Source organism: Saccopteryx bilineata, chromosome 3, assembly GCF_036850765.1.
Source record: "Saccopteryx bilineata isolate mSacBil1 chromosome 3, mSacBil1_pri_phased_curated, whole genome shotgun sequence".
In the NCBI taxonomy this organism is placed as follows: Eukaryota; Metazoa; Chordata; class Mammalia; order Chiroptera; family Emballonuridae; genus Saccopteryx; species Saccopteryx bilineata.
The window spans coordinates 16,237,742-16,263,816 of record NC_089492.1 but is presented as its reverse complement, the minus strand read 5'-3'; the positions used below and the strand labels follow the sequence as shown (position 1 = coordinate 16,263,816).

At 39.9% G+C, this 26,075-nt stretch overlaps 1 protein-coding gene across 3 annotated transcripts in view; it reads left to right on the top strand.

Moving 5' to 3' along the window:
* Positions 1-26,075, top strand: part of COL14A1 (collagen type XIV alpha 1 chain) — a 210,668-nt gene that overhangs the window by 137,197 nt on the left and 47,396 nt on the right. For all 3 annotated transcript variants that reach the window (XM_066265751.1, XM_066265750.1, XM_066265752.1), the window contains exons 35-40: positions 3,839-3,916; positions 6,792-6,878; positions 14,967-15,020; positions 18,307-18,402; positions 19,516-19,569; positions 19,852-19,905. In XM_066265751.1, the coding sequence (XP_066121848.1) occupies positions 3,839-3,916; positions 6,792-6,878; positions 14,967-15,020; positions 18,307-18,402; positions 19,516-19,569; positions 19,852-19,905 (423 nt within the window). The remainder of the gene's footprint in view (positions 1-3,838; positions 3,917-6,791; positions 6,879-14,966; positions 15,021-18,306; positions 18,403-19,515; positions 19,570-19,851; positions 19,906-26,075) is intronic.

The following is a 26,075-nucleotide window of genomic DNA, read 5'->3' as shown; positions in this document are numbered from 1 at the left end:
GGTACAGTTTGACTTCAAATTATAGGCTGAGTTATGTGTTGCTAGAAAAAAAACAAAAAAAAAAAACAACTGTGGTACTGAGCGGAAAGTGGAGGCAGGGATACATTTTAATCACCATTCACAGTGACAACTGCCGAGAAGTATTTTAATCTTATTTTCTTATTTTCATGCTAACATTTGACCCCAAATGACTTGCCTTTTGTGCTACACCCAGACAAAAATGTCTGACAGTGAAAAGTGAGCATTTGTAATTGGCTCACTATTCCCTTGAAAGAGATTATAAAAAGTGGGAGCATCTGCATCTCTCTCTCTTTCTTGTCTTTTGCACAGATATATTTTTTATAATGTTTAGTCAATTAAAAAGAAAAAAAAGTTACAGAAATGAAAAGGGACTGCCTCTTGGCATTAGTTGCTCGCAGTATGGTTTGTGTTTAACCATCATGACTTGCATTTATAGGCTCTCCAATATAAAATTTTTTGATATGCCATTTCTGTACTGTTTCCTATATCTTTGGGGCAGATATGTGTGTCCTTTCTTTTGAAATAAAAGCCAGAGATATTTTTTTAATCAATCCTCAGGCATATGCCTGGAAAAAAGCAATTCCTACCCAAAGGCTGAGGAATCTAAACTATTACGAATGCAAAACAATTATGAATAAATTTGTTGTGCTCACACACACACACACAGAAAGACTGCTGACTTCATCAAAGTTGAAAAAGAAGGCAGGCAGCCCACGAGCATTCCTCATATGATAGCACTGGCTTCAGTCAGCATTCAGTAGGCATTCTACCCCTTGAATAACTAAACAGAGCTTATAAGAATTCCAATAGCTCAATGGGGCAGAAGTTTAGCGAAAGGTGTGTATGTAGACATCACACCGTCATAGGCTATTAGATGGCGAATGTTTATTTGAAAAACTTCAAGAAAGCCTGGTGCCAGCTTGGGGCTAGTGAACGGCCTTTGCTTTGAATCAGTCTTACCAGTCACCAGCATGAGTTCACACTGAGGGCTCTGTTTGGAAATGGAACATTTCTTAATGGGTGAGTGACTTACAGATTTAGCTCATTCTATCTAATGCTGTCATAAGGGGACCCATTTAATAAATGTCCCCAGACAAGTGGCATTGTACTGTTAGGCTCGGGTGACTGTGTTTCATTGATTCACTGACAAAATGATCCACAAGAAAATGAGGTAGGCCACTCACTTCCCAGCCAGAACTCGGCTTTTAACACGTGCTGCAATCATTTGGCCTTTCCATCCCAGGTAGTAATTTTGTGGAATGGGGATGATAGTACTATTATTATGCCTCAATTAAGCTGAGGATTAAATGATGTAGGCAGTATCCTTCCAGTGTGTCTGGTACATCATAGGTTTTCACTAAATGTTTGCTACTGTTGTTACTGTTATTTACTAAGTTTTTTTTCTCAACCAGAACATTAAGAAGATATGATTATTATAGAAACAAAACTATTATTATATTTCTGCCCTCAATGCTGTATCACTTTGATTTTGATTCTACACTTCTGGCCTTCATATTATATACTCCAGTACCTGAAAGAATGCAATTATGAAAGGGCTGTACATATTACATTAAAATATTTATTCTTTATAATTACTAAATTCCAGGCACTGTTCTAATTAATTCCCTGTACTAACATCATTTTATTGTTATAACTACTATTTTACACTAATAAATAGCTACTATTCACTATCTACTATTAGTATATTTGTTATATTGACAAAGAAATTTGAGACTCGAACACGTTAAATAATTTGATCAAAATGAATTAACCTTTGAGGAGAAGATTCTGGAATTATACTTATATAGTATAGCTTCTCAACCTCCTAACCACTATGTTTCTTGAAATATGCTTCTCTTGTTCACAAAAATCAACAGTCATGTACTTTTTTAGAGTTCTAATTTTAAAAACCTAATTTGTGGCCCTGGCCAGTTTGCTCAGTGGTAGAGCATCGGCCTGGCATGTGGATGTTCTAGGTTTGCTCCCAGGTTAGGGCACACAGGAGAAGTGACCATCTACTTCTCCACCCTTCCCCCTCTCTTTTCTCTCTCTCTCTCTCTCTCTCTCTCTCTCTCTCTCTCTCTCTCTCTCTCCCCTTTCCTGCAGCCATGGCTTGATTGGCTCCAGTGAGTTGGCCCTGGGTGGGCATTGAGGATGGCTCCTGGCCTCTTCCTCAGACCTAAAAATAGCTCGGTTGCTGAACAATGAGCATTGCCCCATAGTGGGCTTGGTGGGTGGATCAGGGTTAGGGCACATGTGGGAGTCTGTCTCTCTGCCTCACCTGCTCTCACTTAATTAAAAAAAATAGAAAAAAAAATTTGTTTCATGCTCATTATTTTGTTGTATGGTTGCCCTGCACAGAGTCAGATATCTTACCCTTTTGGTTAAAAAAAAAAAATTGTTTAAAAAAATACATCAGTGAGCCACACACATATTTCTTCAAACAAACAACATAGTTGTGTACAGACACAAGAAAACATGATACCTTAATGCGTGTATCTGCTTTCAAAATTAAAGAGTTATTTCATTAATTTTGTAAAACTCACTTGGGGAAAGATGTTTTCAGCACGACACAGTTCTTGGGCATACTAAGAGCAAGCCTGATTTCTGATCAAATAGGACAGAATCTTCTGTGATGATACATGCATCATTGCTAACCCATTTCAGCAGTCCTATCTACTGGGACATTCTCATTGTCATCCAGGGGTGGAATAGTATTGACAGGGATGAATAGTTTTCCTTGGGAGAAAATAAGGCACCGGCTCTTGCTAAAAACATCACTTGCTGAAGATTTAAAATGAAAAGAACCTTATTCTTCTCCTGGCTCTATAACTGACAACACTTTTACTATTTGAAAATAATATAAGAAGAAATATAATGTTTGAAGTGGTCATTCAGAGCATGACCTTAGTGTCAGCCCCTCATGATATTATAACGATAGTTCTGTATATTTCAAGATACATATAGAATTATTACTTATATAGACAAATAGAACAAGGCCTTCCAAATATTTATGGCACAGTCAATGGCTTAAATAAAAATACACTCGGCCCAGGTTCTCACAATACCATGTGTGACTCTGTCGTGACACCATGTTGAAAACTGTTTATGTGGCTGTGTCTCACTCCCTGGGAATTCACAGAAGACAGAATACTTTGTACTGTGGTTTTGTTCATTTTGCATCCTGAAGGTCTACATGGTATCCGGCTTGTATTATGTATTACTAAAGAAAAAAAGTTCCAAATGTATGCCTGAATGTCTAAAGTCGGAATTAATTCATCAAGCCTTCATGACATACCTACTATGTGATACATATTGCGATAGGGGACACAAAGCTGAATAAGTGGTTCGCTGTCCTTTGATGAAATCATAGTCTTAAGGAGGAGAGTAAAAATAATTGTTTTGCATGGTGGGCATATGCTATAAAAGAGACATATGGAGTGTTGTCGGATTACAGAGGCACGTAGGATAACTGTGATGGACAGTACTGGGAAGGGTTCAGCAGAAGCGCTAAGATTCTGTAGGTGGAGATGGGAGGGAAGTCGCTTAGATTCTGTAGGTGGAGATGGGAGGGAAGTTGTGATAAATAAAGGAGTTTGTATGGTAGATAGGGTAACTATAGACAGAATTGTAGAGACCACTGTGTCTTTAAGGAGCTAGTTTGATACTATTTAAATGACTTTTAAATTTATTTTTGGTAATGTTATATTGTAAGTGTATCAGTGTTCTATTATTGATATATCACATGAACTTGTTATGGTTATAAACACAATGTCTCTATCTTTTATTGAATGACAATTTTCACTTTAAATTGCAGTTCCAGTTACAGATGTTTGATATTGTTTGTTCCACGTCATGGGCCAATAATGACAAATGCTGTGAGCTACCAGGCCTGGTAAGAAATCTTCATTCATGTTTTGGTCTGTTCTTAATGGAAAATTTCTAAAGTTCTATGAATTTGCCCTGAAAATGAAATGCTATTTTGCAAAGTCCATAGCAGAGATGATTCATTGTGATGATAATGAAAGTTAGAAGGATGTTCAGAAGAGGGTGTGTCTGAAGTCAGTGGGACACACTGACGTGCATGATGGGACTGCCCTGCTCCAGAGGTGCCATTTACAAGGTCCAGATGTTCCCAGGCTTCCTGGTTCATGAACCCTTCAGTGGTGGAATATTTTATGGATTACCTAAGCCAAAAAATATACCTAACAATTCCATTTCTGAAGTGATTAGGTCCAAATGTCTTACTGTTTATGTCCTAATAACTCAGTAGCCATATGAAAAAATTGAAAGAAGAAAGTGATATACTTACTTTATTCTTAAATCACTACAGTTACTTAATGGGATATGTGTGTCTACTGAGAATGTATAATTTCTTATACTTTGGAATATGATTGGACATCTCCACCCTTACTTTTTTTTTCCATATTGATTTTTTTCATTGCATTTGATTTCCATCATAGCAATTGCTAAAAAACAGATTTGCAAATATGTCACATCATCAAAAAAGTATTTCAAAATCTGATCGTGAAACTGTGAACTACTTTGAGCTAGTTGTTCACATAAAATCCAACAGGTGCCTAATACTGCTATTTCTCTTGAGTTTTTAAAACATTTACAGTGCCCCTATGAGTTTGTTATGGTGTTTCAGGGCATTTTGGTATATGGTTTTCAATCATAGTCATAGGCTATTTAACCTATGTGATGGTACTAGAAAATCCAAACATTTTCTCATTATTAATGCCATGTGTAATTAATAGGAATATACCTGTATATATATATAAGTAGATTGATATCTTAAGGTCCTTAGGGCCAGTGAGCTGAAGTGGATGACCTTATAATGGTTGGGTGGTAGTCATGCCTAATAGTTACCTGTGGAGCCCTGGCCAGGTAGCTCAGTTGGTTAGAGCACCATCCACTATGCCAAGGTTGCAGATTCGATCCCCCATCAGAGCACCGTAGGAGAATCAGTCAAGGATGGCATAAATAAGTGGAACAACAAATCAATGTTTCTCTCTCTCTTTCTCTCTCTCTCTCTATTTCTCTAAAATCAATTATAAACAATTTTTAAAAAATATATGTGAAGAATGAGTATAGAGAAGCTACCATAAAGTCAGAGAGATTTGCCTTTAAGATCTTACAATAGATCACATCATCTATTGCAGGCAGTCAAGTCACGGTGACTATGTTTGAGAAGGAAATAACTCATCAAAATGAGTTTCTAAGGGGACTCTGGGGTGGATTTAAATCAGAGACACTGTGATGCCATCCCTAAGTGCAGGTAGATTGGAAATTAGAAGAAGTGCTCAGAATCCTATGGTGTATCAAGCAAAATGTGATCACTTCTCCTAGGAAGAAGCTAGGCCTTCTCAGAACTTTTTCTTTCACTCCATAGTAGGAAGACATGGATGGAGACAGGCACAGCAACGACAAAACCATTGCTGAGTCTCTGGTCCCAGGGGACCTGCTGTTAGCCTTCTCTTGGGAATCTTCCAGGATACTCAAGTTTGTATTTCACTCTAGCTGGCCAGAGTGTTAGCAGGGGGTTTTCCTGTAATGAGCAGAAAGCTTTGATTCTTGCCCAGCATTTAGGGAAAAGTATACACAGTACATACCAGTCCTTTGCTCAACATTTTCGGGATTCTGTTGTGAATATTTCAGAGACTGAGATTATTTTCAGTTTGAACATTTAATTATCATCTGGGCTCTATTCAGTACTAGCTTTGCTTTTTCCCAAAGTCTTAAATAATGAAGCTCATTTTCTCTCTCCGAAAGGGACTGACTGATGAACTCTATGAAGTTGTATAGTTTCTGATCCCAGTGTAGACTTCTTTTTGGCTGCTATTCCAAGCGGATGTTCACAGTCATTCAATCACTGTTCGCAGGTGCTCTGTCTTCTCTACACCCCAGGAACTCATCAGATATATTCAGCCTGACATTCATAATGTTCCTTGTAATGTCACATGGCGATACAATTCTCCAAGAGAAGAAATATGACTCCTCTTTCAAACCTTTAGGTTGATGCTGTGATCATTTTTTTCCCCAGCCACAGAAAGTGAGCAGTAGTTAAAACTGTTACAGGGAATTGATGATGTGTTTAGGTACTGTTTTAATTTTGTTTTGTGTGTTTTAGTATAGATGCAATTGTTTTAGTTGACAATTCCCACAATCTTCTTTTATTCTTTGAAAAGGAAAAAATATTGTAACTCACAGAAAGTTTGCAAGACCTTTAGTTTGTAGACTATTACTGCTGCATCTGAATTAAGTACAGTAGTAAGCAGGTTTGGGTTTTCTTTCCTTCTTTCTTTCTTTCTTTCTTTCTTTCTTTCTTTCTTTCTTTCTTTCTTCCTTTCTTCCTTTCTTCCTTTCTCCCTTTCTCCCTTTCTCCCTTTCTCCCTTTCTTCCTTTCTTTCTTCCTCCCTCCCTCCCTCCCTCCCTCCCTCCCTCCCTTCCTTCCTTCCTTCCTTCCTTCCTTCCTTCCTTCCTTCCTTTTTTTCTTTCTTTCTTTCCATCCAGTTCTGCATTTCTTTCTTTCCTTGGAATCCCAAACTGGTTTTAACAACCTCCTTTAATAACAATGATTATCAATGACTCACCAGACGCCCATTCGTTGTTCTTTAAAGATTTTTGTGGTCAGGAGAGAATATTCCCTACATTTCTAGACTAATGCTCACATTAAAGTGTCTTAAATCAGAGTTTCTTCTTCGAGTTCATAAAACAATTTGGGTAAAATAGCCTGTTACCGGTTATGCTGCTTCTCTTCTGCGCAGAGGAACGAGGAGATCTGCCCAGACCTTCCACGCTCCTGCTCCTGCTCTGAAACCCACACAGGTGCTCTGGGACCAGCAGGCCCACCGGTGAGTCTCGCCTCGTTGGGCTTCAATTGTTTTTAATAATACTTATAGCTATCCCATGTTGTGTGTCTAACATGTGCTCTCCACTGTGCTAAACACTTAATCCTGTGAGCAAACCAAAGCACAGAGACGTTAAATAACTTGCCTACAGAGCACAGCTTGGAGGAGCAGCTCTTCCAAGCCAGGTCTTGTGACTCCTAGAGGTGATGCTCTTGACGACTGTGCAAGACAAGCTCGCAGGCTGCTGAGTGTTCAGAGTCTTCTCTTTCAACGCTGTGGTTTACTCTCAGGATGTGCTGCCAATATGGGCCCTCTACTCGCTCTTGTGAGATTTGCATACCTCCTTTTTGCCCATTCGCTGTTCACATGTATATATGAAAAGAGGGTTTTGAATTTCTCAGGAAAGCATCTCATCTGAGCAAGAAGTTCTCCATCACTGCCTGGGACATTCTACAGAGAAAGAGAAAGGGAGAAAAGGGTGGGGGGAGGGGAAGAGGAAAGAAAAAATGGAGAGAAGAAGGGAGGAAGGAAGGGAAGGAGAGAGAAAAACAAAACATATTTTGTCAAGTATGAAATATATAAAATTGCACTACCGGGGTCTTTGAATTTACCATGATAAATCTTTTGTAATATGTTTGACTGTTCATTTATGTCTAACCTGCTAGACTGGGATTATCGGCATTTCTCTGAGATATGTGTGATGTAGCTGGTCTCTGGTTAGGAACTGACAGCTCTATCAGCACAAAAGACAGAGAAACCCGGGGGAGGGGGGCGCTAGCAAAAAAGAAGCCCGGATCTCACAGGAGGAATATTCTAACAACCAGCCAGCCTTTGTGTGTTGGCTTCCCAGAGGTGGCCCGGCCCAGTCCGCACGGGCGCAGCATGTAACCCACATGGACAGTTGGCATGCAGCGTGAAACTTCACTTCAAATCAGCTCCACCACCAACGTAATTTTTCTTTATTTGTGGACTGCATTTCCTGAACCAAACAAAATAAATAAATAAATATGAGAACTCGCTGAATTCATCTGAAATATATCCCAGGAATTTCTCCTTTATCTTTGGCATATAGAATCTTCTTTAAAGTTATGAATGTGGAAGACAAATATTTTTTTTTAAAGGTCTCTGTATCCCAAAGAACAAATGTGGGGCAGTAGTTGAAGCACTACATTTAATTCATAAGATCAGGCAGGTCGTTGCTCTACTGTGACCTCCATTTCCTTCCCTGTAAAGTGACAACCACTTATTTAACTGCTGTTGTGAAGAATTTGCAAGATAATGTGTATATAAGGATTGTTGGCATTATAAAACTTGAATCAAATGTAAAGGGTTGTTTTTAGTTTAATCTGGGAATTGAAAACAAAGATTTATTTCCAAACTGTGTGCAGATTGCTTTCTTCTTCTTTGTTTTACCCCAAAAGCATGTCTTTGAACTTTATCAAGGCTAGCCACACTGTTTAGTCTGCACGTCGTTCCAGCTGTAAGGTATTCCGTTATGTAAACTGTGGAGTACGTCCCTATGACAATATTAGTGCAGTGAACACTCTTTGTATGTCTCTTTGCAAACATGAGGGAGTGCTCTTGCCCCGGCCCTTAGACTTGTTGAAGAACAAAGAAGGTGTTTCTTCAACCTCATGAAGAAACCCCAGATTGCTTCTCGAGGTGGTTGTCCCACTATCCTCCTCCCCAAACTCTGCGTGAGAGCAAGTTCCCATGCATCTCACCAAAACCCTCTGATGTTGCCAAATCTGAGCGCCTTTGTTTATCTGATGACTGTGAAACCCAGTGTCAGTGGTATTTTAAATAGGACTACCCCTCCCTGCTAGTGAGGTGGAGTGGTGTTTCACTGGTCTCTTAGCCATTCGGACTTTTTTTCCCCGTATAAATATATGTTTATAAACTTTGCTGGGTTTTCATTGTACAGGTTTTTTCCTCACTGACTTGTAAGAGGTTTTATGTATTCTCAACACTAGCCCTTTATTAACAATACGGTTTGCAAATATCTTTTCCTGCTCTGTTGATTCTCTGTTGTTGTTTATGGGAATTTCTATTGCCTAGAAATTTTCATTCTAATGTAGCCAAATTGAATATTTCTGTGAGCTATCATCTTTAATGTTTTTGTTTATCCCTGCTTTTAGCCACGATTTACTTAAAAGGGTTTTTCATTGTTCAGTCACGTGTGCAATTTTTATCTCTTTCTTATTGAGATACTAATATTATTGTACTTTATCATGAGGGATGGTCTGTACAGTCCCAGTTCTTGGACATTTGTTGATTCTTTGAGATTCGCTTTGTGGTCCTTTATCTGATAATATGAGAGGTTCAATATCTGCAGTGTCAGTGGTCCTGGTTCTGCCGTTTGTTTTCCTGATGAATTTACTCATGCCATCTGCTTCCATGTGTACTTTGTGATGCCCCTGGTGTATACTTTAGTTCATATTACTTGAGACTTTATCTCTGGGATGATTTTGAGCCTGTACTTGAGCCATATTCCTCCAGGAAATATTTATATCTGTGTCTGCTTCTGCTTAGCTCCTGAGTATACAGCCAACTAAAAACCACCTTAGGTATAACTTGGGAGTCTTTTTGATCCTCACAAGCAGTGTGAATTCTGGTCCCTAGGTTGCATGATATAAGAATCAGCTACTGAGTAAGAGTTCTTATGGGAGATAGTTTCTACTCCTCCCATAGCTAAAGTGAAAACAACATCTTGGTCATCCACCTGCTAGTGGGCTGTTTTTTTATTCCTGCTCATTGCAAGTTCTTCAGCTTCAATGCATATTTCATATCCTACCCTTCCCCCACCTATCACAGACTCAAGTTCAAATGTCATTGCCTTGTGTAGGCAATAAAATACAGGCTCTGCAGTCAGCCGCCTCTTTCCCACCCCACCCCCCAGGCAGCCTCAGGGCACATGCCAGCCACTCTGCTTCTTTGTCGCCTTTTCTTTCTGGTACTTAAGGATTCAATTCTTAATTACAATAATGTTTATTTTATTTTAAACAGCGTTAATAAGTGTTCTTAGCTGGAAGCTTGTCAAGTTTTTTTTATTTGCAATACTGCTGGAACAAGTTATAAAATATTTACATATGACCTAAGAGTCTAACTTTATAATAAGAAGAAAGCAGCAGAGGAGTGAATTCAAGAGGGTTGAGCTCTGACTTGTAAGGGCTGGGGGCAGTAAAATAGAGAAAAGCTATTGAAATTTTTAAATATTTAAAGTATAATAAACTATTTAGGAAACAGTATTCCAAACAATGTGTAATAAGCCCTGTTGAATGATTAACACAGTTGTGATTACCTTCTCATTCAAGAATTCACACAGTAATATTATGTGCCAATGAAACTATAAAGAGCTGCAGGGAGAAGGGGCGAAGGAACTGTGCTCCCTTTGCCGAGACTAACCCTTTCTTATTAACAGATGGAATTTCACGTCCACACGTATTTGTTGAATACTTGTCATGTCCTCAGTGGTGAGGGTCAGGGAAAAGATGGAAAATAAGTTAGAAATGTGAAATGGTCTCTGGCTCTTAGACACGGTGCCTCTGGCATGACTACCTGTGAGTCAACTAGTCACAATCATTTAAGATGTGCAAACAAAATTAAAGAGTTGGCCAGACTAGGGATATTACTTGGGATGCATTGGGCTTGCTACAGGAAACAGGAAATTTGACTAACACAGTGGTGTAACCCGTTGGGACATTTGGACATGCATTGTTTGCTCAAAAAAAGATGGAGAGGTGGGTGATCCCAAGGGAATCAAGGCTGCTCACTCACTCTGTTAAGGACCCAGGTTGTTCCGTTGGGCTTTTTTTTTTTTTTGGCTTGTTGCTTCTTGATCAGATTGGCTCAAACTGGCTAACACGCCCATTCCTAGTTGCGGAGGAGGCTGGGAAAGCAAATCTCTGTCTTTTTTCAACCTGTATAGTAGGAGAAATAAAATAGAAAGGAATCAGGAAAGACCAACAATATCTGCCATACCGGGAGAAAATATTTGCATCATCTAAGACAGTTAAAGATGTAGTATCAAAATATATGAAGGATTTCTGCTCATTAAAGAGAAAAAGATGTGCAACCCAGTAGAAAACCAAGTATGTAAATAGGTAGCTGCATTGAGATAAAATGCAAATGGACGAACATTATGAAAAGATGCTCAATCATAGTAGCTTTAAGGGAAACAAAAATTAAAATAAGGATAAGGTATTCTTTTTACCAATCAGGTTGGTAGAAATGTAAAGTTTGACCATCAAATACTAACAGAGAAATAAGGACCCTCTTACACTCTTGGCAGATGGCATAGTTTCTTTGGAGCACAATTTGAGAATGTATTTGCATATTTGTTAAATTTCCTTTGTAGTTCTACTTGTTGCTGTCTTAAATGTTAAAAATTTTACTTAAATATTAACATTAATCTTTAAGGACTATTTAAGGATATTAACTGCATTATTGTTTAAACAGCAAAAAATTGTGGGGGAATCTTCTACATTTCCAATAGTGGAAGAATGGTTAATATTATATATATCTCCATGGTTTCAACACCTATGCAACTCATTAACAATAAGTTAGATCCAAATGTTATATTATAGAAAATCTTTAAAACATTAAGTTTAAAAAACTCATAAAAAGTTTGATGTCATGTATGCAGTCTACATACATCAAATAATACCACAAAAATACTATAGGTAATAATTTCTAAGGATACATATATATCTGTGTATAAAATGAATTCTATAATTGTATTTAAAAAATCTGGAAGATAAGCAACCAGCTGTTTTGGGGGAGGGAAGTGAATTAAAATAGTTAAAAAATAAGCTGGCCTGACCAGGCAGTGGCATAGTGGATAGAGTGTTGGACTGGGACGTGAAGGACCCAGGTTTGAAATTCCAAGGTCGCTGGCTTGAGCATGGGCTCATCTGGTTTGAGCAAGGCTCATCATCTTGAGCCCAAGGTCACTGGCTTGAGCAAGGGGTCACTCGGTCTGCTGTAGCCTCGCCCCCAAGTCAAGGTACATATGAGAAAGCAATCAATGAACAACAAAGGTGCTGCAATGAAGAATTGATACTTCTCATCTCTCCCTTCCTGTCTGTCTGTCCCTATCTATCCCTCTCTCTGTCTCTCTCTGTCTTTGTCACAAAAAAAAACAAACAAACAAAAAAAAAACAAAAAAACCCCCACAAGCTGGAAGAAACCTTAAAGATCATCTGATCTAGTCTTTTCCCAAGTGATGCAAGCCAATGGTACCCACATGATTTTCAGTAGTCATGGACATAGCAGGAAATAAACTGAAATCATATAGTGAGAAAGATACTCTATTTCCAATGGTCTTTTCAAAAATAATTATTCTTTTATTAAATGTTTTAAATTTATTGTGTTAACATGAATTCAAGTGTCCCACTCAATATAACACTCTCACCTCCACCCCCGTGTCCCCCGTTACCCTCCCTTTCTTCCCCTCCCCCTGGCTCCCTCTGCCCTTCCCTCTGGGGTTTGCTGTCCTGTTACCTGTATCTCTGCGTTATGTATATATAATTTCACTAATCTCTTCACATTCTCTGATCCCATTCTCTTATCCTCTTTCCCTCTGACAGCTGTCCCTCTGTTCTCTGTGACCCCGCCTCTGCCTCTATTCCATTCCTCAGTTCACTTTGTTCATTAGATTCCACATACAAGTGAGATCATATGATATTTGTCTTTCTCTGCTTGGCTTATTTCACTTAGCATAATAATCTCCAGGTCCATTCATGCCATCACAAATGGTAAGATTTCCTTCTTTTTCATGGCCATGTAGTATTCCATTGTGTATATGTACCACAGCTTTTTTTATCCACTTGTCCACTGACTGACACTTGGACTATTTCCAGATCTTGGCTACTATAAGAAATACTACAGTAAACAAGGGAGTGCTTGTCTTCTAATCCTTCTGCACAGGTGAAAGTGATATTCTCAGTCTGGTGCCCACATGACATTCTAATACTTATTATCTTTTAACAAACAGCAAACCTGTGACTCAAACACTTCAATAGGAACAACATCTAGCTAAATTAAATAACATTATTTATAGTATATCTTTAAGGTTAACTTCTATTCTTTTTTATTTTATTTTCTATTTTTCTGAAGTGAGAAGCAGGGAGGCAGAGAGACAGACTCCCACATGCACCTGACTAGGACCCACCCAGCAAGCCCACTAAGGGGAGATGCTCTGCCCATCTGGAGCATTGCTCTGATGAGGCCGGAGCCATTCTAGCACCTGAGGCGGAAGCCATGGAACCATCCTCAATGACTGGACCAACTTGTTCCAATGAAGCCTCAGCTGTGGGAGGGGAAGAGAGAGATAAAGATAAAGGAGAGGGGGGGAGGGTGGAAAAGCAGATGAGCACTTCTCCTGTGTGCCCTGGCTAGGAATCAAACACGGGACTTCCACACACTGGGCCAACGCTGTACCACCGAGCCAACTGGCCAGGGCCTCTTCTATTTTAACAAGTGATACTTTATCCATTTACCATTGTGCCATAATTTTTGCTTTTAAAATTAAGTGAAATAGTGAGTCAAACAAAAATAATCAAAGGTTTTATATATGTACACATATATATTAACATACATATTTACAAGGAACATATGCTTGCAAAAAATAAGTAGGCATACATTTATGTGTACATGTACCTATGTAAAGAAAAATGCTGTTAAATAATAATGCAGCTGGTGCATTAATATGGCAAAAATCTTGAGGGGAAATACAAATAACAAGTTACAAAAGACTAATCGAATTAGCTTTGTATGGTATAAATGAAGAAAATTGAATTTTTACTATTCTCACATGCTTTTTACAATTTAATTAAATAACTGAATCTCAAAGTTAAGGTATAAGACATACAACTTTAGATTAGTGGTATATTTTATTATTTGCATCCATTAGGAATAGAAGTCTGACATCACTAAATTATTTCTTTTAATCCCATAATTTTTTAAAGTTTAAAAAGATTTGGCATACATTTCTTCTTTTGAATCAGTGCTTTGGTATTCTTTGGATATATTCCTAAAAGTGGGATGGCTGGGTCAAAAGGCAGTTCCATTTTTAACTTTTTGAGGAATCTCCATACTGTTTTCCACAGTGGCTGCACCAGTCTGCATTCCCACCAGCAGTGCAGGAGGGTTCCCTTTTTTCCACACCCTCGCCAGCACTTATTCTGTGTTGTTTTGTTAATGAGAACCATTCTGACAGGTGTGAGGTGGTATCTCAATGTGGTTTTAATTTGTGTTTCTCTAATGATTAGTGAAGTTGAGCATTTTTTCATATGCCTATTGGCCTATGTACCCCCATGTTTATGGTAGCATTGTTTACAATAGCCAAGATCTGGAAATAGCTCAAGTGTCTGCCAGTGGATGAGTGGATTAAAAAGCTGTGGTACATATACACAATGGAATACTATGGGGCCATTAAAAAAAAGGAAATCTTACCTTTTGCAACAATATGGATGGACCTGGAAACCATTATGTTAAGTGAAATAAGCCAGGCAGAGAAAGAAAAATATCATATGACCTCATTCATTTGAGGAATCCAATAAACAATGTGAACTGAGGAACGGAATAGAGGCAGAGGTGGGATCAAAGGGACCTGAGGGAAAGCAGAAAGGGGATGAGAGGATGGGATCAGAGAAGGGAAAGAGATTGGTGAAATTATATAGACAAAACACAGTGTTATAGAGAGCAGAAAAGCAAATCCTGGACGGAAGGGGGAAGGACTTGGGGTGGAGGGGGGCAAGGAGAATGTTGAGGGGAACATGGGGGTAGAGGGGATGTATTCAGTGGGACACTTGAATGTATGTAAACACAATAAATAAAAATCAATAAAAAAAAACAAAAACAAACAAAAAGATTTGGCGTAGAAAGTCTGCTCAGACTATGAAATCATTAGCAGGGAAGCTGGGTCTGGGTGGCAGATTTCCAGTTAATCATGATGAACATGTATCATTACATAACGTGTTGGCCTTGATACAAAATAAGAATTACATAATCCATATTATTAAGGAAAATGGATAAAGTAAATGTCTTTAAGTTGTGTCTCTGTGCTAATACTTACCATCTGTTTGTCAGGGTGGTCCAGGACTCAGAGGACCCAAGGGCCAACGAGGTGAACAGGGTCCAAAGGTAACGTTGTCAATGTCAGTATCTCAGTACCTCTCTCCGGCTCTCTCTTCTCTTCCTCGTAACTAGCAATAATAATTTTGGAGTTCAGTACTATTTACCCTGTGCAATTTAAAGGTCCTTACATTTTTATCAAAGTTGTGTCTCAGTCTTTTCCCCTTATTCTCAGACTTGAGTCTTTTTATTAATAAGAATATTTAATAACTTAGCGAAAAGAACGGTGTCTGGGTCAGAAAGGGAGTGTTGGTGTTCTGAGTGGCATCGTCCTCTGTCTTGTAATCTTTTCTTTCTTTATCTACAACAAACGTGTCTCTCTGGGGGAGCACTGAATCACACCTAGGCCGCAGTCCCTCCCAGTAGCTGCTCAGGCTGTGAGTTCCTCTTTCTCTCTCCCAGCTGTGTATAAGCAAACACACAACTCTACTTTCTCTTCTTACTGCCCAAGGCCACCAGGTGTGATGGTTCGGGCTGTACACTGCACAAAGGCACCAACCAAGAGAACCAAGGAGCGCAAAGCTAGGTCAGGGCCCGTGATTTCCTACTTTGCATGAAAGCACCCGGATGGATTGCAGAAGCCCAGCCACTAACTGAGTCCAGGCGTCACCATCTTCTCTCTGGCATTTGGCAGTTTGCCTTGAGAATACATTTCACCCTCCTTGGTGTGGGATTCAAGGCCCCTTGTAATTTGACTCCCCGTCTCATTTTCACCATGTTACTCCACGTGATCTGCCCTCCATCCATCTTGCTTGACTTACTGCCTCATATGGTTACTTATTAAATTTGCATAGTGTGTATCCTTGAAGTAGAGAGCATTGCAAGGCTTTTTACTATAGATATGGAAACAAGTGAAGCAAGGTAGAAGAGAATGTAGGCGGGGAGTAGGAAACGAAGGGAGTCCAAGGTTAATTACTCAGGGACTAGCCAACCCAAAACCCAGACCAAAAGATATCTCCTCTTGTTTCCTGAGATTGTGACCCATTTCCTCGGGCATAGACATGATGTATCCTACTTGGCTTCATATCTTATATGCTACAAGAAGGCCAGTGGTTTGAAAGCTTCTTCTCAGACAGTGATACACAGGGTCTTCCTTGGTGTCACCCGAGGGCAGTCCCGATGAGCTCCTGCGGATGCGGGCACCCTCCTATCTCTACCACCCTGACCCTGTTGTTCAACGTTCCCTGGATGATGGTTCTGATCATGAAGACATATTAGGAATTCATAGGTGTTTGATGATCTCAAGATTTACCTCTTTCCTCTAATAATCCATTCCCACGAAACCACCACTGATGTGGTTATTTCTATGCGATGCTTTTGGTGATGCCAGTATGTCGTGGCTTTAGGAAAAAGTCTTGCTGGACAAAGGATGCTCGCATGTCCACTAAGGTGGGCAGTGTAAGAAGAGATAAACTATACTTTCCAGATGCAAAGCCCCAATCATCTGCATTATTTTAAACTTTGTGGCTTTGTATTTCAGTTGTAGTAAATAGTTAATAATTCAGAAGTTCAAAGCAGCCCTTTCTCTGGTCTCTCCCAGTCATTTTTATCTCATACTATACAGAATAAAATGGGATTTCCCTTTTGCCCTTCTACTCAATTCTTCAATAATATGTAAATAATATATTATTAAACTACTATAAATATTAATTAATATTTGTAAATCACCTCCATGTCTCCTCCATCATATTTTTAAAAATCTAGCTGTCTCTGTCTCCCTTTCTCTTACACAATGTTTCTTGCTAGAATAGCTTTCACTCAGTGCTTCAACATTGTCACCTCAAAAATCATTCTTCTGGGGGGTACATAAATAGGCACAGTACCTTTATCCACAATTGCAAAACACGAGAAACATTTCAAATGTCTCCCAATAGGCAAATGAACAATTTTCTGTCTATCCATGCAATGGAATACTACTCAGCAATCAAAAGGAATGTCCTACTGAAACATGCCACACTGTAAAATAACTTCAAAGTACTCTGTCATGTGAACAAAGCAACAAACACAGGAGCACAGAGTCCGGAAATCCATTTATGTGCAACCCAAATCATTCTTAACCATCAGATGATTTCTCCTCTAGGAGTCCTTTCGTGTTAGTCACCAGTTACCTCCTTGTACTGAATCCGTGGGCTGTGGTTTAACTCTTCCCTTACTGGAGATCTCTCTAGCATTTGACATGACTGTCACCTCTGTGTTTGAAATGTTCTCTTTTTATGGTCTTTCCTAAAACACTCCACCTCTCTGTTTTCATTCTCTCCCTAATGCTTAGGGTTTTTCATTTCAGATTCCTGCCCCCCTCCCAGGCTTCTCTTCCTCTCCCTTTTACCAAGTTGTCATCTAATCTTTATCCATTTCCTCTTTTACTCTATCAACAATCTTAATGACCTCACCCACAAATACATCCTCAGTCCAAAATCCATCTCAGCTCAGAATGCTGATGTTTAACACTTATTATATAACCCCCATTAAACACCATTTTGCTTTTTCTTTGTATCTGCTATCCCAAGTAACGGATTTGTCAATCTCCCGTGTAAGATGACACCCAGGTGCTGAAGGTCTTAATTTATAAAAGATTGGCTTTCATTGGAGTCACAAAATGGGAGAAGGGGAAAGAAACAAGGCTAAAAATAAGTAGGATTTCTGGGTCTGATATTACAGAGATGTGTCATTTTAGCCAAACCACAACAAGTTCCAAACTGTAGAAGTTAGAGTTGTTAAACTGAGAGGAATGTCTGATTCTGGGAAGAAAGGAAATTAAATCGTGTTGAGGCACAGGAAGGTCATTCATTGGCCACTGAAGAGACACAGGGGTGGTGACAGAATTATGATGTCCAAGAAAACAGAGTGTAGGTGCAAAGTCTTCAATAAATGCAGAGGAACGCCCCGAGGGTAGACAACTGACAGTGGTGAAGGCAGAGAGAATGTAGTTCAGCTGGGTGGTATACCTCTTCACAGGCCAGGAGGGTGGTCTCAAAGCATTTATATCTCTTGGATTTGTTACACAGTGTGGGAGGTCTATAACTCACATAATAGGCATTGCACTCTTATTTATGGAAGAAAAAAAAAAAGGTAAAGTTGCAGCAACCCCTGTGTGTTTACTCTTTTGGTTTATTGATAACATTTTGCCTGGAGGTGAATCATCTGAGGTTCGGTGTCTTATTATCCCATGACTATTTCATAGCTAAGGAAAAAATTATTTAAGGAAATACATTGTAAGTGCTCTAAGCAGAAATGTCTCCTGGGTACCGGAGGGTCTAATTTACCTCTGACTTGACTTTCTTCTCTTGCTTTCCAGGGACCAGATGGCCCTCGGGGTGAAACAGGTCCTGCCGGACCTCAGGGTCCCCCTGGACCTCAAGGACCAAGTGGTCTGTCCATTCAAGGAATGCCTGTGAGTTCTATGCAAACGTTCAGATAGGTTTTTATGATGATCATTTCTCCATGTCTTCTGTGCCTTCATTATGAGCCTTGGCTCCTGTCAACGCCTACAAATAAGAATTGAGAAATGAAAGGAATGATTGAGAGCTCAGTCATTAGCCATTTTTGTTCCCTGGTGGGGTCTTTTGTAAACACATACAAGGCCAGGGAGTAAGTACATCCATGCACTACTTATCTATAGAATAAAAACAGGACTTGCCATGTTTTTTTTCTTGTTCGACTGAATCCTTACCATTCACAAATGTTATGAAAATTTAAGTTATTCATTATGTGTTTGTAGCGATGGTGGATATAGACTCATGAGAGTCTTTTATTTACCATCTTTATCTCGATAAACATCAAAGTGCAGTGCACTTAGTGTGAGTTTTAGATCATAAACAGTGTATTTTTTATAGCCTTATTTCTTTTTAAAAGCTGTTTGGACCACCAAAAACAAATTTCATTCCAGTCACTGATTATCATTAAACATGTCATAGAGATCCAGACTTACAGAATAAAACCAAACACTGTTGTTAATGTTTGAATTAAACAGATCCTTATTAGCCGTTTTTGAACAACCTCTCTGTGCATATGACACGTCTCCCGAACTCAGTCTTCTTGTCCCGAGCTCTGTTCACGTCTTAGAAAGCACGAACACACCAAGCTGCACAATCAGTACTACTAATACGAAGCATTTGTCGAGGTCTTTCTACCTGGCAGTTTCTGTGTTTGCTTTTCCAATCTTATAAATTTCTAGCCAAAGCAAAGCAAAAATCTATATGGATAATGGTTTTAAAATCTAAACTATAAACCATATTGAAATGTTCAAGACTTCCCCTCTGCATATTTACGGGAAGGGCTGAGCCACATCAGACTGTATGTTCTGTGTTTAAACTATTCTGATATATAAGGGTTCAGATTCATAGGAATGCTTACATAAGCGCATGTGAGAAGTGAAATATGCTCTGTTTGGATGTTAGTGTGAAAGCCATGCCATGTTGAAAATATTAGGACAGTTCGTGGAGAAAAAGAAAAGACTAGGAATTGACCTATGCAAACTTAACCCCGTGTCCTTTTTGCTATTCAGGGAATGCCAGGAGAAAAAGGAGAGAAAGGAGAGACTGGTCTGCCTGGTCCACAGGTATGAGTTCTGGTTTGTTTTTTCTCTAGTCTAGTGCTCTCAGCTCTAGACTAGAGCTTTGCTAAGGGAAGGAAAAAGACAGTGGTTCTGAAGTCAGCCGGGATCTTGGCAGTAAGTGGTGTCTATGTTAAAGACGGTTAGTCTGTATGTATTTACATTAATGCCCCACTTTGAGGGTCATATGATGGTTCGTTGGGAGGCCTTGATTCATTTCAGGGAAGCTGGGGAGAGGGTAATTCATTTCCATGAATCTGACACTTACCTTGGCCTTGCTCCATGTAGGGCATCCCAGGAGGCATTGGTGCGCCAGGACGCGATGGCTCTCCGGGCCAGAGGGTAAGGACTCACCCAAGGCTGGCTGTTAACACAGTAGATTCCTCACCAAGTCACCTTTTGCTTCTAGTAGGTTTCTATGCAGGGAAGCCAATCAAATCAGGTGTCATGTTTTTTTTTTCTTTTTCCTCCCATCTGTTTACAGTCTCTCTATTCTATTTCCCTTCACTGACACCTTCAATCTCTACCACATTCATCAAAAACAGGAAACTTTCGTCAAACCATCCCAAATTAGCAATCCCTCTTTCTCAACATTCCCATAACCTGAATACAGTCTTCACTGAACTGTGTATATCGGGGAAGCAGGTGTGCCAATGTTTCCTAATTCTCAAGGCACAACCCTAAAGGAAATCAAGAATCACGTGAATAGGAACTTAAATTATTACGATGATCTGCAGGCTTCTTGATTGCTTAATGCATGTCAACTGTTTTTTAATTTGTTGAAGTACACAGTAATCAGGGAAATGATAAGGATGGTTAGGAGAGGGACGAGGCAACGTTTCTTTTTAAGGTTTTTTTTCCTTTTTAAATTATTTATTTATTTATTCATTTTTTAGAGAGGAGAGAGAGAGACAGAGAGAAGAGAGAGACAGAGAGAGAGAGGGAGGGAGGAGCTGGAAGCCTCAACTCTCATATGTGCCTTAACCAGGCAAGCCCAGGGTTTTGAACCAGCCACCTCAGCATTTCCAGGTCCACGCTTTATCCACTGCGCCACCACAGGTCAGGCCGAGGCAATGTTTAATGTTACTCCATGTCTTCACTGAGCCAGGTTGGGGTTTTTGTTCTCAAAAAGATTTTGTAGCTTAATGGGAGGAGCTACAAGCAAATCAGGAGCTATAATAATGCTATGGTGGGGGTATTTACAGAGCCCCATGGGAATACAAAGAATAGATAACTCATCCAGACTTGGGAAAAGCTTCCCAGAGGAGGTTGAGTATCAACTAAGAGATAGAAACTAATAAGGTATATGAGGAGAGGAAAGCTATAGCAAGCCGAGAAAATAGCATATGCAAAGGAGTGGAGATGTACAGAAGAGAAGCATTCCCAATATCACGTAGAGTTCAGTGTGGCTGGAGATTACGGTGCAGGGTGTGTGTGTGTGTGTGTGTGTGTGTGTGTGTGCGTACAGTGCACATACACTGAGTGGGGAGGTTATCAAAAATGATACTGCAGAGGTAAACAGCCACTTAAATCATCTATATTTTTTCAGACTAAGTATTTGGAGCTTTAACAGGAAGACAACAGGAGGTTTGAATTTTCAGCAAAGGAGAGAGGGACTGGTCTTCCCTAAATGGTCGCTGCCTTAGACATGTAGACCGCTCCCTAGTTTCTCTCAAGGCTGAATTATATGGAGTGGCAGCCACTTGGTTCCAATCCAATGAAGGACAACACAGTTGGCATTCAGTGGTATCTTTGGTATAACTTACCCATTAGATTAAAAAAAACTATTGGCTAGAAGACTCCCTTCTCTACTCAAACAAAGCTTGCCTTGAGTACAAGGGACCTACATTGCTCAAAAATAAGGAAATTGTTTTCTCTATAGAAAGCTAGGCGTATGACCTTAAATTCTTTCCTGGTTCTTTTTCTTTTTCTAACCAAACTTTCATGGCTTAAAAACTCAGTTTAGTCTCTGTCCATCAAGTGGAATTACTCAGTCTACAAAGCATGGCCATGAATGTATCTAAAGGAAGAATTCTCTGAAAGTTAGATTTATGTGGGTTTCTAGTCCATGTGAAAGGAGTGTCTAGAAGGATTTATATGTTTTGGCAAATGACTTAGGCTAAGATCCTGTGTGGTTACAGTCCTAGTTTCTTTCGTGAGTCTGGAAGCTCTGGAAATGGCAACTCTACCGATTCGGTGTAGGGAATTGACTTGATTTATCTGTGCCTGGAGTTCAGTGTTGGCCAAGAACTCCCAATTCACATATATTGGATTAGTGTTGGGATTATTTGGCTTTGGAATTCTTTTTTTTTTTTTTTAAGAAAACATATCAACACAGACTTCTTATAAATATTTTTCTATTCCTCCAAACATGTTTTCTTTTATAAGATTAAAAGTCTTAGAGCTGTAATTAAGCGATAAGATAGCTGTGCCTGGATTTTATTTTCCTCCCTTGCAGGGAAAACTTTCACAGTATGTCCAACTCCTACAGTGAAAAACTCTTATATGGAAACTAACTTACGCTTTAAAACTGGTTTCAGAGGATACTCATTCCTTGTAGAGCCACGTTTTGAAAAAAGATTAGTGGCCCTGGCCGGTTGGCTCAGCGGTAGAGTGTCAGCCCAGTGTGTGGAAGTCCGGGTTCAATTCCCAGTCAGGGCACATAGGAGAAGCGCCTATCTGCTTCTCCACCCTTCGCCTTCTCCTTTCTCTCTGTCTCTCTCTTCCCCTCCCGTAGCCAAGGCTCCATTGGAGCAAAATTGGCCTGGGTGCTGAGGATGGCTCCATGGCCTCTGCCTCAGGTGCTAGAATGGCTCTGGTCACATCGGAGCAACACACCAGATAGGCAGAGCATTGCCCCTTAGTGAGCTTGCCAAGTGGATCCTGGTTGGGCACATATGGGAGTCTGTTTGTCTGCCTCTCCACTTCTTTTGTATTCAGAAAAATACAAAAAAAAAAAAGATTAGTAATACTGTGATGGTTTCAGAAAAGATAGTGAAGGAGGGTGGCTGGGGTTGTGGAGGGCTTAAGCAAAAAAAGAATAAAAAATGAACTCACAAACATAGACAACAGTGTGGTGATTGCTGGGGGGAGTGTGGAGGGAGGTGGAGGAGGGGATGGGGGATAAATGGTGATGGATGCAAACTTGACTTGGGGGAGTGAACACACAAAATGGTACAGGTGATGTGCTATAGACTTGTGCACCTGAAACCTGTATAATTTTGTTGACCAGTATCACCCAAAAAAATTCAATAAGAAGAAAAAATCTCACAGACACAGACAACAGTACAGTGATTACAAGAGGGAAAGGGGGTGAGGGAGGTAGAGGAGGGTCAAAGGGACAAATGATGATGGAAGGAGACTTGACTTTGAGTGGTGAGCACACAGTACAATATACAGGTGACATACTATAGAATTGTACACCTGAAACCTATATAATTTTATTAATCAATGTCACCCCGATAAACTCAATAAAATATTTTTTAAAAATAAGAAAGACTTACACATAAAAAAATATTTGAGGCCAATACTATTGGTACAACTTTAGGGGATGTGATTCACAGAAAACAAAATAGAACAGTGTCCCCTGAAATTGTGTAATGTGGCTTCCCTGCTTGAGGAAAGGATTATGTGTGTATATATATATACATATGTGTATATATATATCTGTGTATATATATATAGTTAATATCTGACATGTTAGTTAATAATATACATATATTAATTGAGCACATACTATGTACCATGGATTGTGCTCAGCTGAGAGAGCTATTTCCATTACTCTATAGACACGGAGGATGCAGAAAAGGAGAGACTTTCAATAGCTAAGAGGAACTTTGTAGACCTGGAGGGGGTGGTGGGATGAGGTGGTGTCAAGGGCATGATTCTTCTCCTGGTCCAGGAAAACCGACGGGTCTTTCTCAGAGATAGTTGAGAAAGAAGAGAGGTGGGTGAAAACTGAGTTATTTAGGTGGCTCTGATCTGTTTAGTCAGCTATCTCAGGGCTTAAGAAAAGTAAAAGGTTTAAAACATTTAGATAGTTATTCAGCAGGATTGTGAAGTAGGAAATTCAGGACAAACGTTCATGGTTGTAGGGCAGATCTAGGACATTGAAGGCCAGGTCTTCCTGGGGCAGCAGGAACGTCTAGGTCTCTGTGGTTAGCCAGGAAGAGAGGGGGGTTTGTTGAAAGAGTATTAAAAATGAACTCTTCTGATGAGTTCTGCTCTTCCTTAAGCCATCCTAAAAGGCAAACCTGCAGTCAGAAAATAATAATGACAATAATACCAATAACAACCACAGTGTAGAACAGACCAAACAAACCCAGTGCATGAGACTTAACTGCTGAAATGCCTGGGAATCCACTTCTTAGGAAACTGTCCGGTTCGACTTGAGTGTGCAGGGAACCCAGAAGCAAGAGATACTACGTTGTTTTTTTTTCATCACTCTGAGCACTTTAGTGTCTTACAGTTACTGTGCCTTTATTCCCTCTGATCTTGAGTGAGTAAAGCCTACTGTACGCACAGAAGGAGGCAGCTGGAATAAATCTGGGTGATGATGTCCAATCAGTGCTTCTAGCTCCATAGAGTCTCACGGGAAGTGAGCTAGGTGTGCTGTAGGAGTGGTGGGCGGTCCCATATTACTGCGATTCTTTCCGTTAAATCTTTGTCTTCTCGTATTGACAGTGAAGAACTCACAGCCCAAAGCTAGCACTGCCACTGTGGTGAGGTAGGCATCTCTCTCCCGGAGCTGATGCCAGTCGTACCCCTTCCTTTAGCCTGGCAGAAGGTAAAGCTTAACAGAGACTACAAAGGGGAAGATTAAACATCTCCTCTTTAAACAGGGAACTTGTTTTCTAATGTTCTCTGCCTTTTCCCATGGGAGATCTTTGACTCTTCCAGGCAGCTCACATTCCATCCTGGGCCTGAGGCCACAGCGCAGGTCCAGCAAGAGTTGGACTTCTTTCTTGAGCATATCCCAGCTTCTTGCCAGGGAAGGGACAGCACAGTGCAGGACACACTTTATTATTTTATTTTATTTTTATTTTTTTGAGAGGGACAGATAGGGACAAACAGACAAGAAGGGAGAGAGATAAGAAACATCAGTTCTTCGTTGCAGCACCTTAGTTGTTCATTGATTGCTTTCTCATATGGGCCTTGATGGGGCAGGGGCTACAGCAGAGCAAGTGACCCCTTGCTCAAGCCAGCAACCTTGGGCTCAAGCTCGTGTTGGGCTCAAGCTGGTGAGCTTTGCTCAAACCAGATGAGCCCACACTCGAGCCGGAGATCTCGGGGTTTCAAACCTGGGTCCTCTACATCCCAGTCTGATGCTCCATCTACTGCACCACCATCTGGTCAGAGAACCACACTTGATAAAGCAATAGTGCAGACGCAGATGTAACAGCTGAATACAGTAAGGCATCCAGTTTTCATTCTGAGCCATGCCAACAACAGCATTCTCATCTCATCTTTATTATTATTACTATTCATATTAGATAGAGAGAGAGAGAGAAAAACATCAATTTGTTATTCCATTCATTCATACCATCATTGCTTGATTCTTGCACGTGCCCTGACCAAGGACAGAACCTGAAACCTTGGAACCACGCACTTAGCAACTAAACTACCTGGATGTGTCATGTCTGTCTTCCCTTTCCACTGTAAATCTTGCCACCTCCTTCTTGTCCCCTCCCTCCACTTTTCTTGTTGGGTGTCTGTCACCTTGTGACCTTTGAGCTCCTCTCTTGTTGGGTGGATTTTTCAGCCTTCTCCCCAGACATCCTGGTGATCCTTAGAGAAATTAGGAAGAACAGGCAAGACATGGATGATGAGTGTAAGAAAGTGAGAGAAGGAACTGAAAAAGAAAGAAGAGAAAAAGCAATGTCTTTTCTATAGTTTTGGGGCTCACTCACATCCAAGACCACCAGCTAGCTCCTTGTCAAACATTCTCAATAGAAATGTCAAAAAGTATTGGTGTTTTCAGTTCTTAAGTGGTTATACAAAAAGTCAGAGAGACAAGAAATGAAAAAGAGAGGGAGACATATGGTTCATGGCAACTGAAGATAGTCATTCCTGTGTGGAACAGAGTTTTGAAATTCCAAGTAAACAATTTAAATTACTTCCTTCCCCCCAGGTTACTGTTCCCTGTGTCTCCATGCCCTTGGTGACCACAGACTTTCTTTCTAACCTATAAAAGATGAGATTCTGTTTAAAAAACAAAAAACCCTTCTACATCTAAGTTCTGCAACATTTGTGAGGCTTTGAGAAGCTGAATGGTCCAGTGGTGAATATTCTAGACTTGGACTGTTAGCCAGACCTGAGTTTGAACCGTAACCATATGATATTGAGCCAGTTACTTAATGTTTCCAACCCTCACTTTCCTCATCTGCAAAGTGGAAAAAATAATATTTGACTCTGCAGAGTCGTTGTGGGGATTCATTCATATAAAGAATTTCTATATAAAAATTTAGTTTTAGCTGATATTAGTACTAACTCTTTTCAATGTAAACCTAATC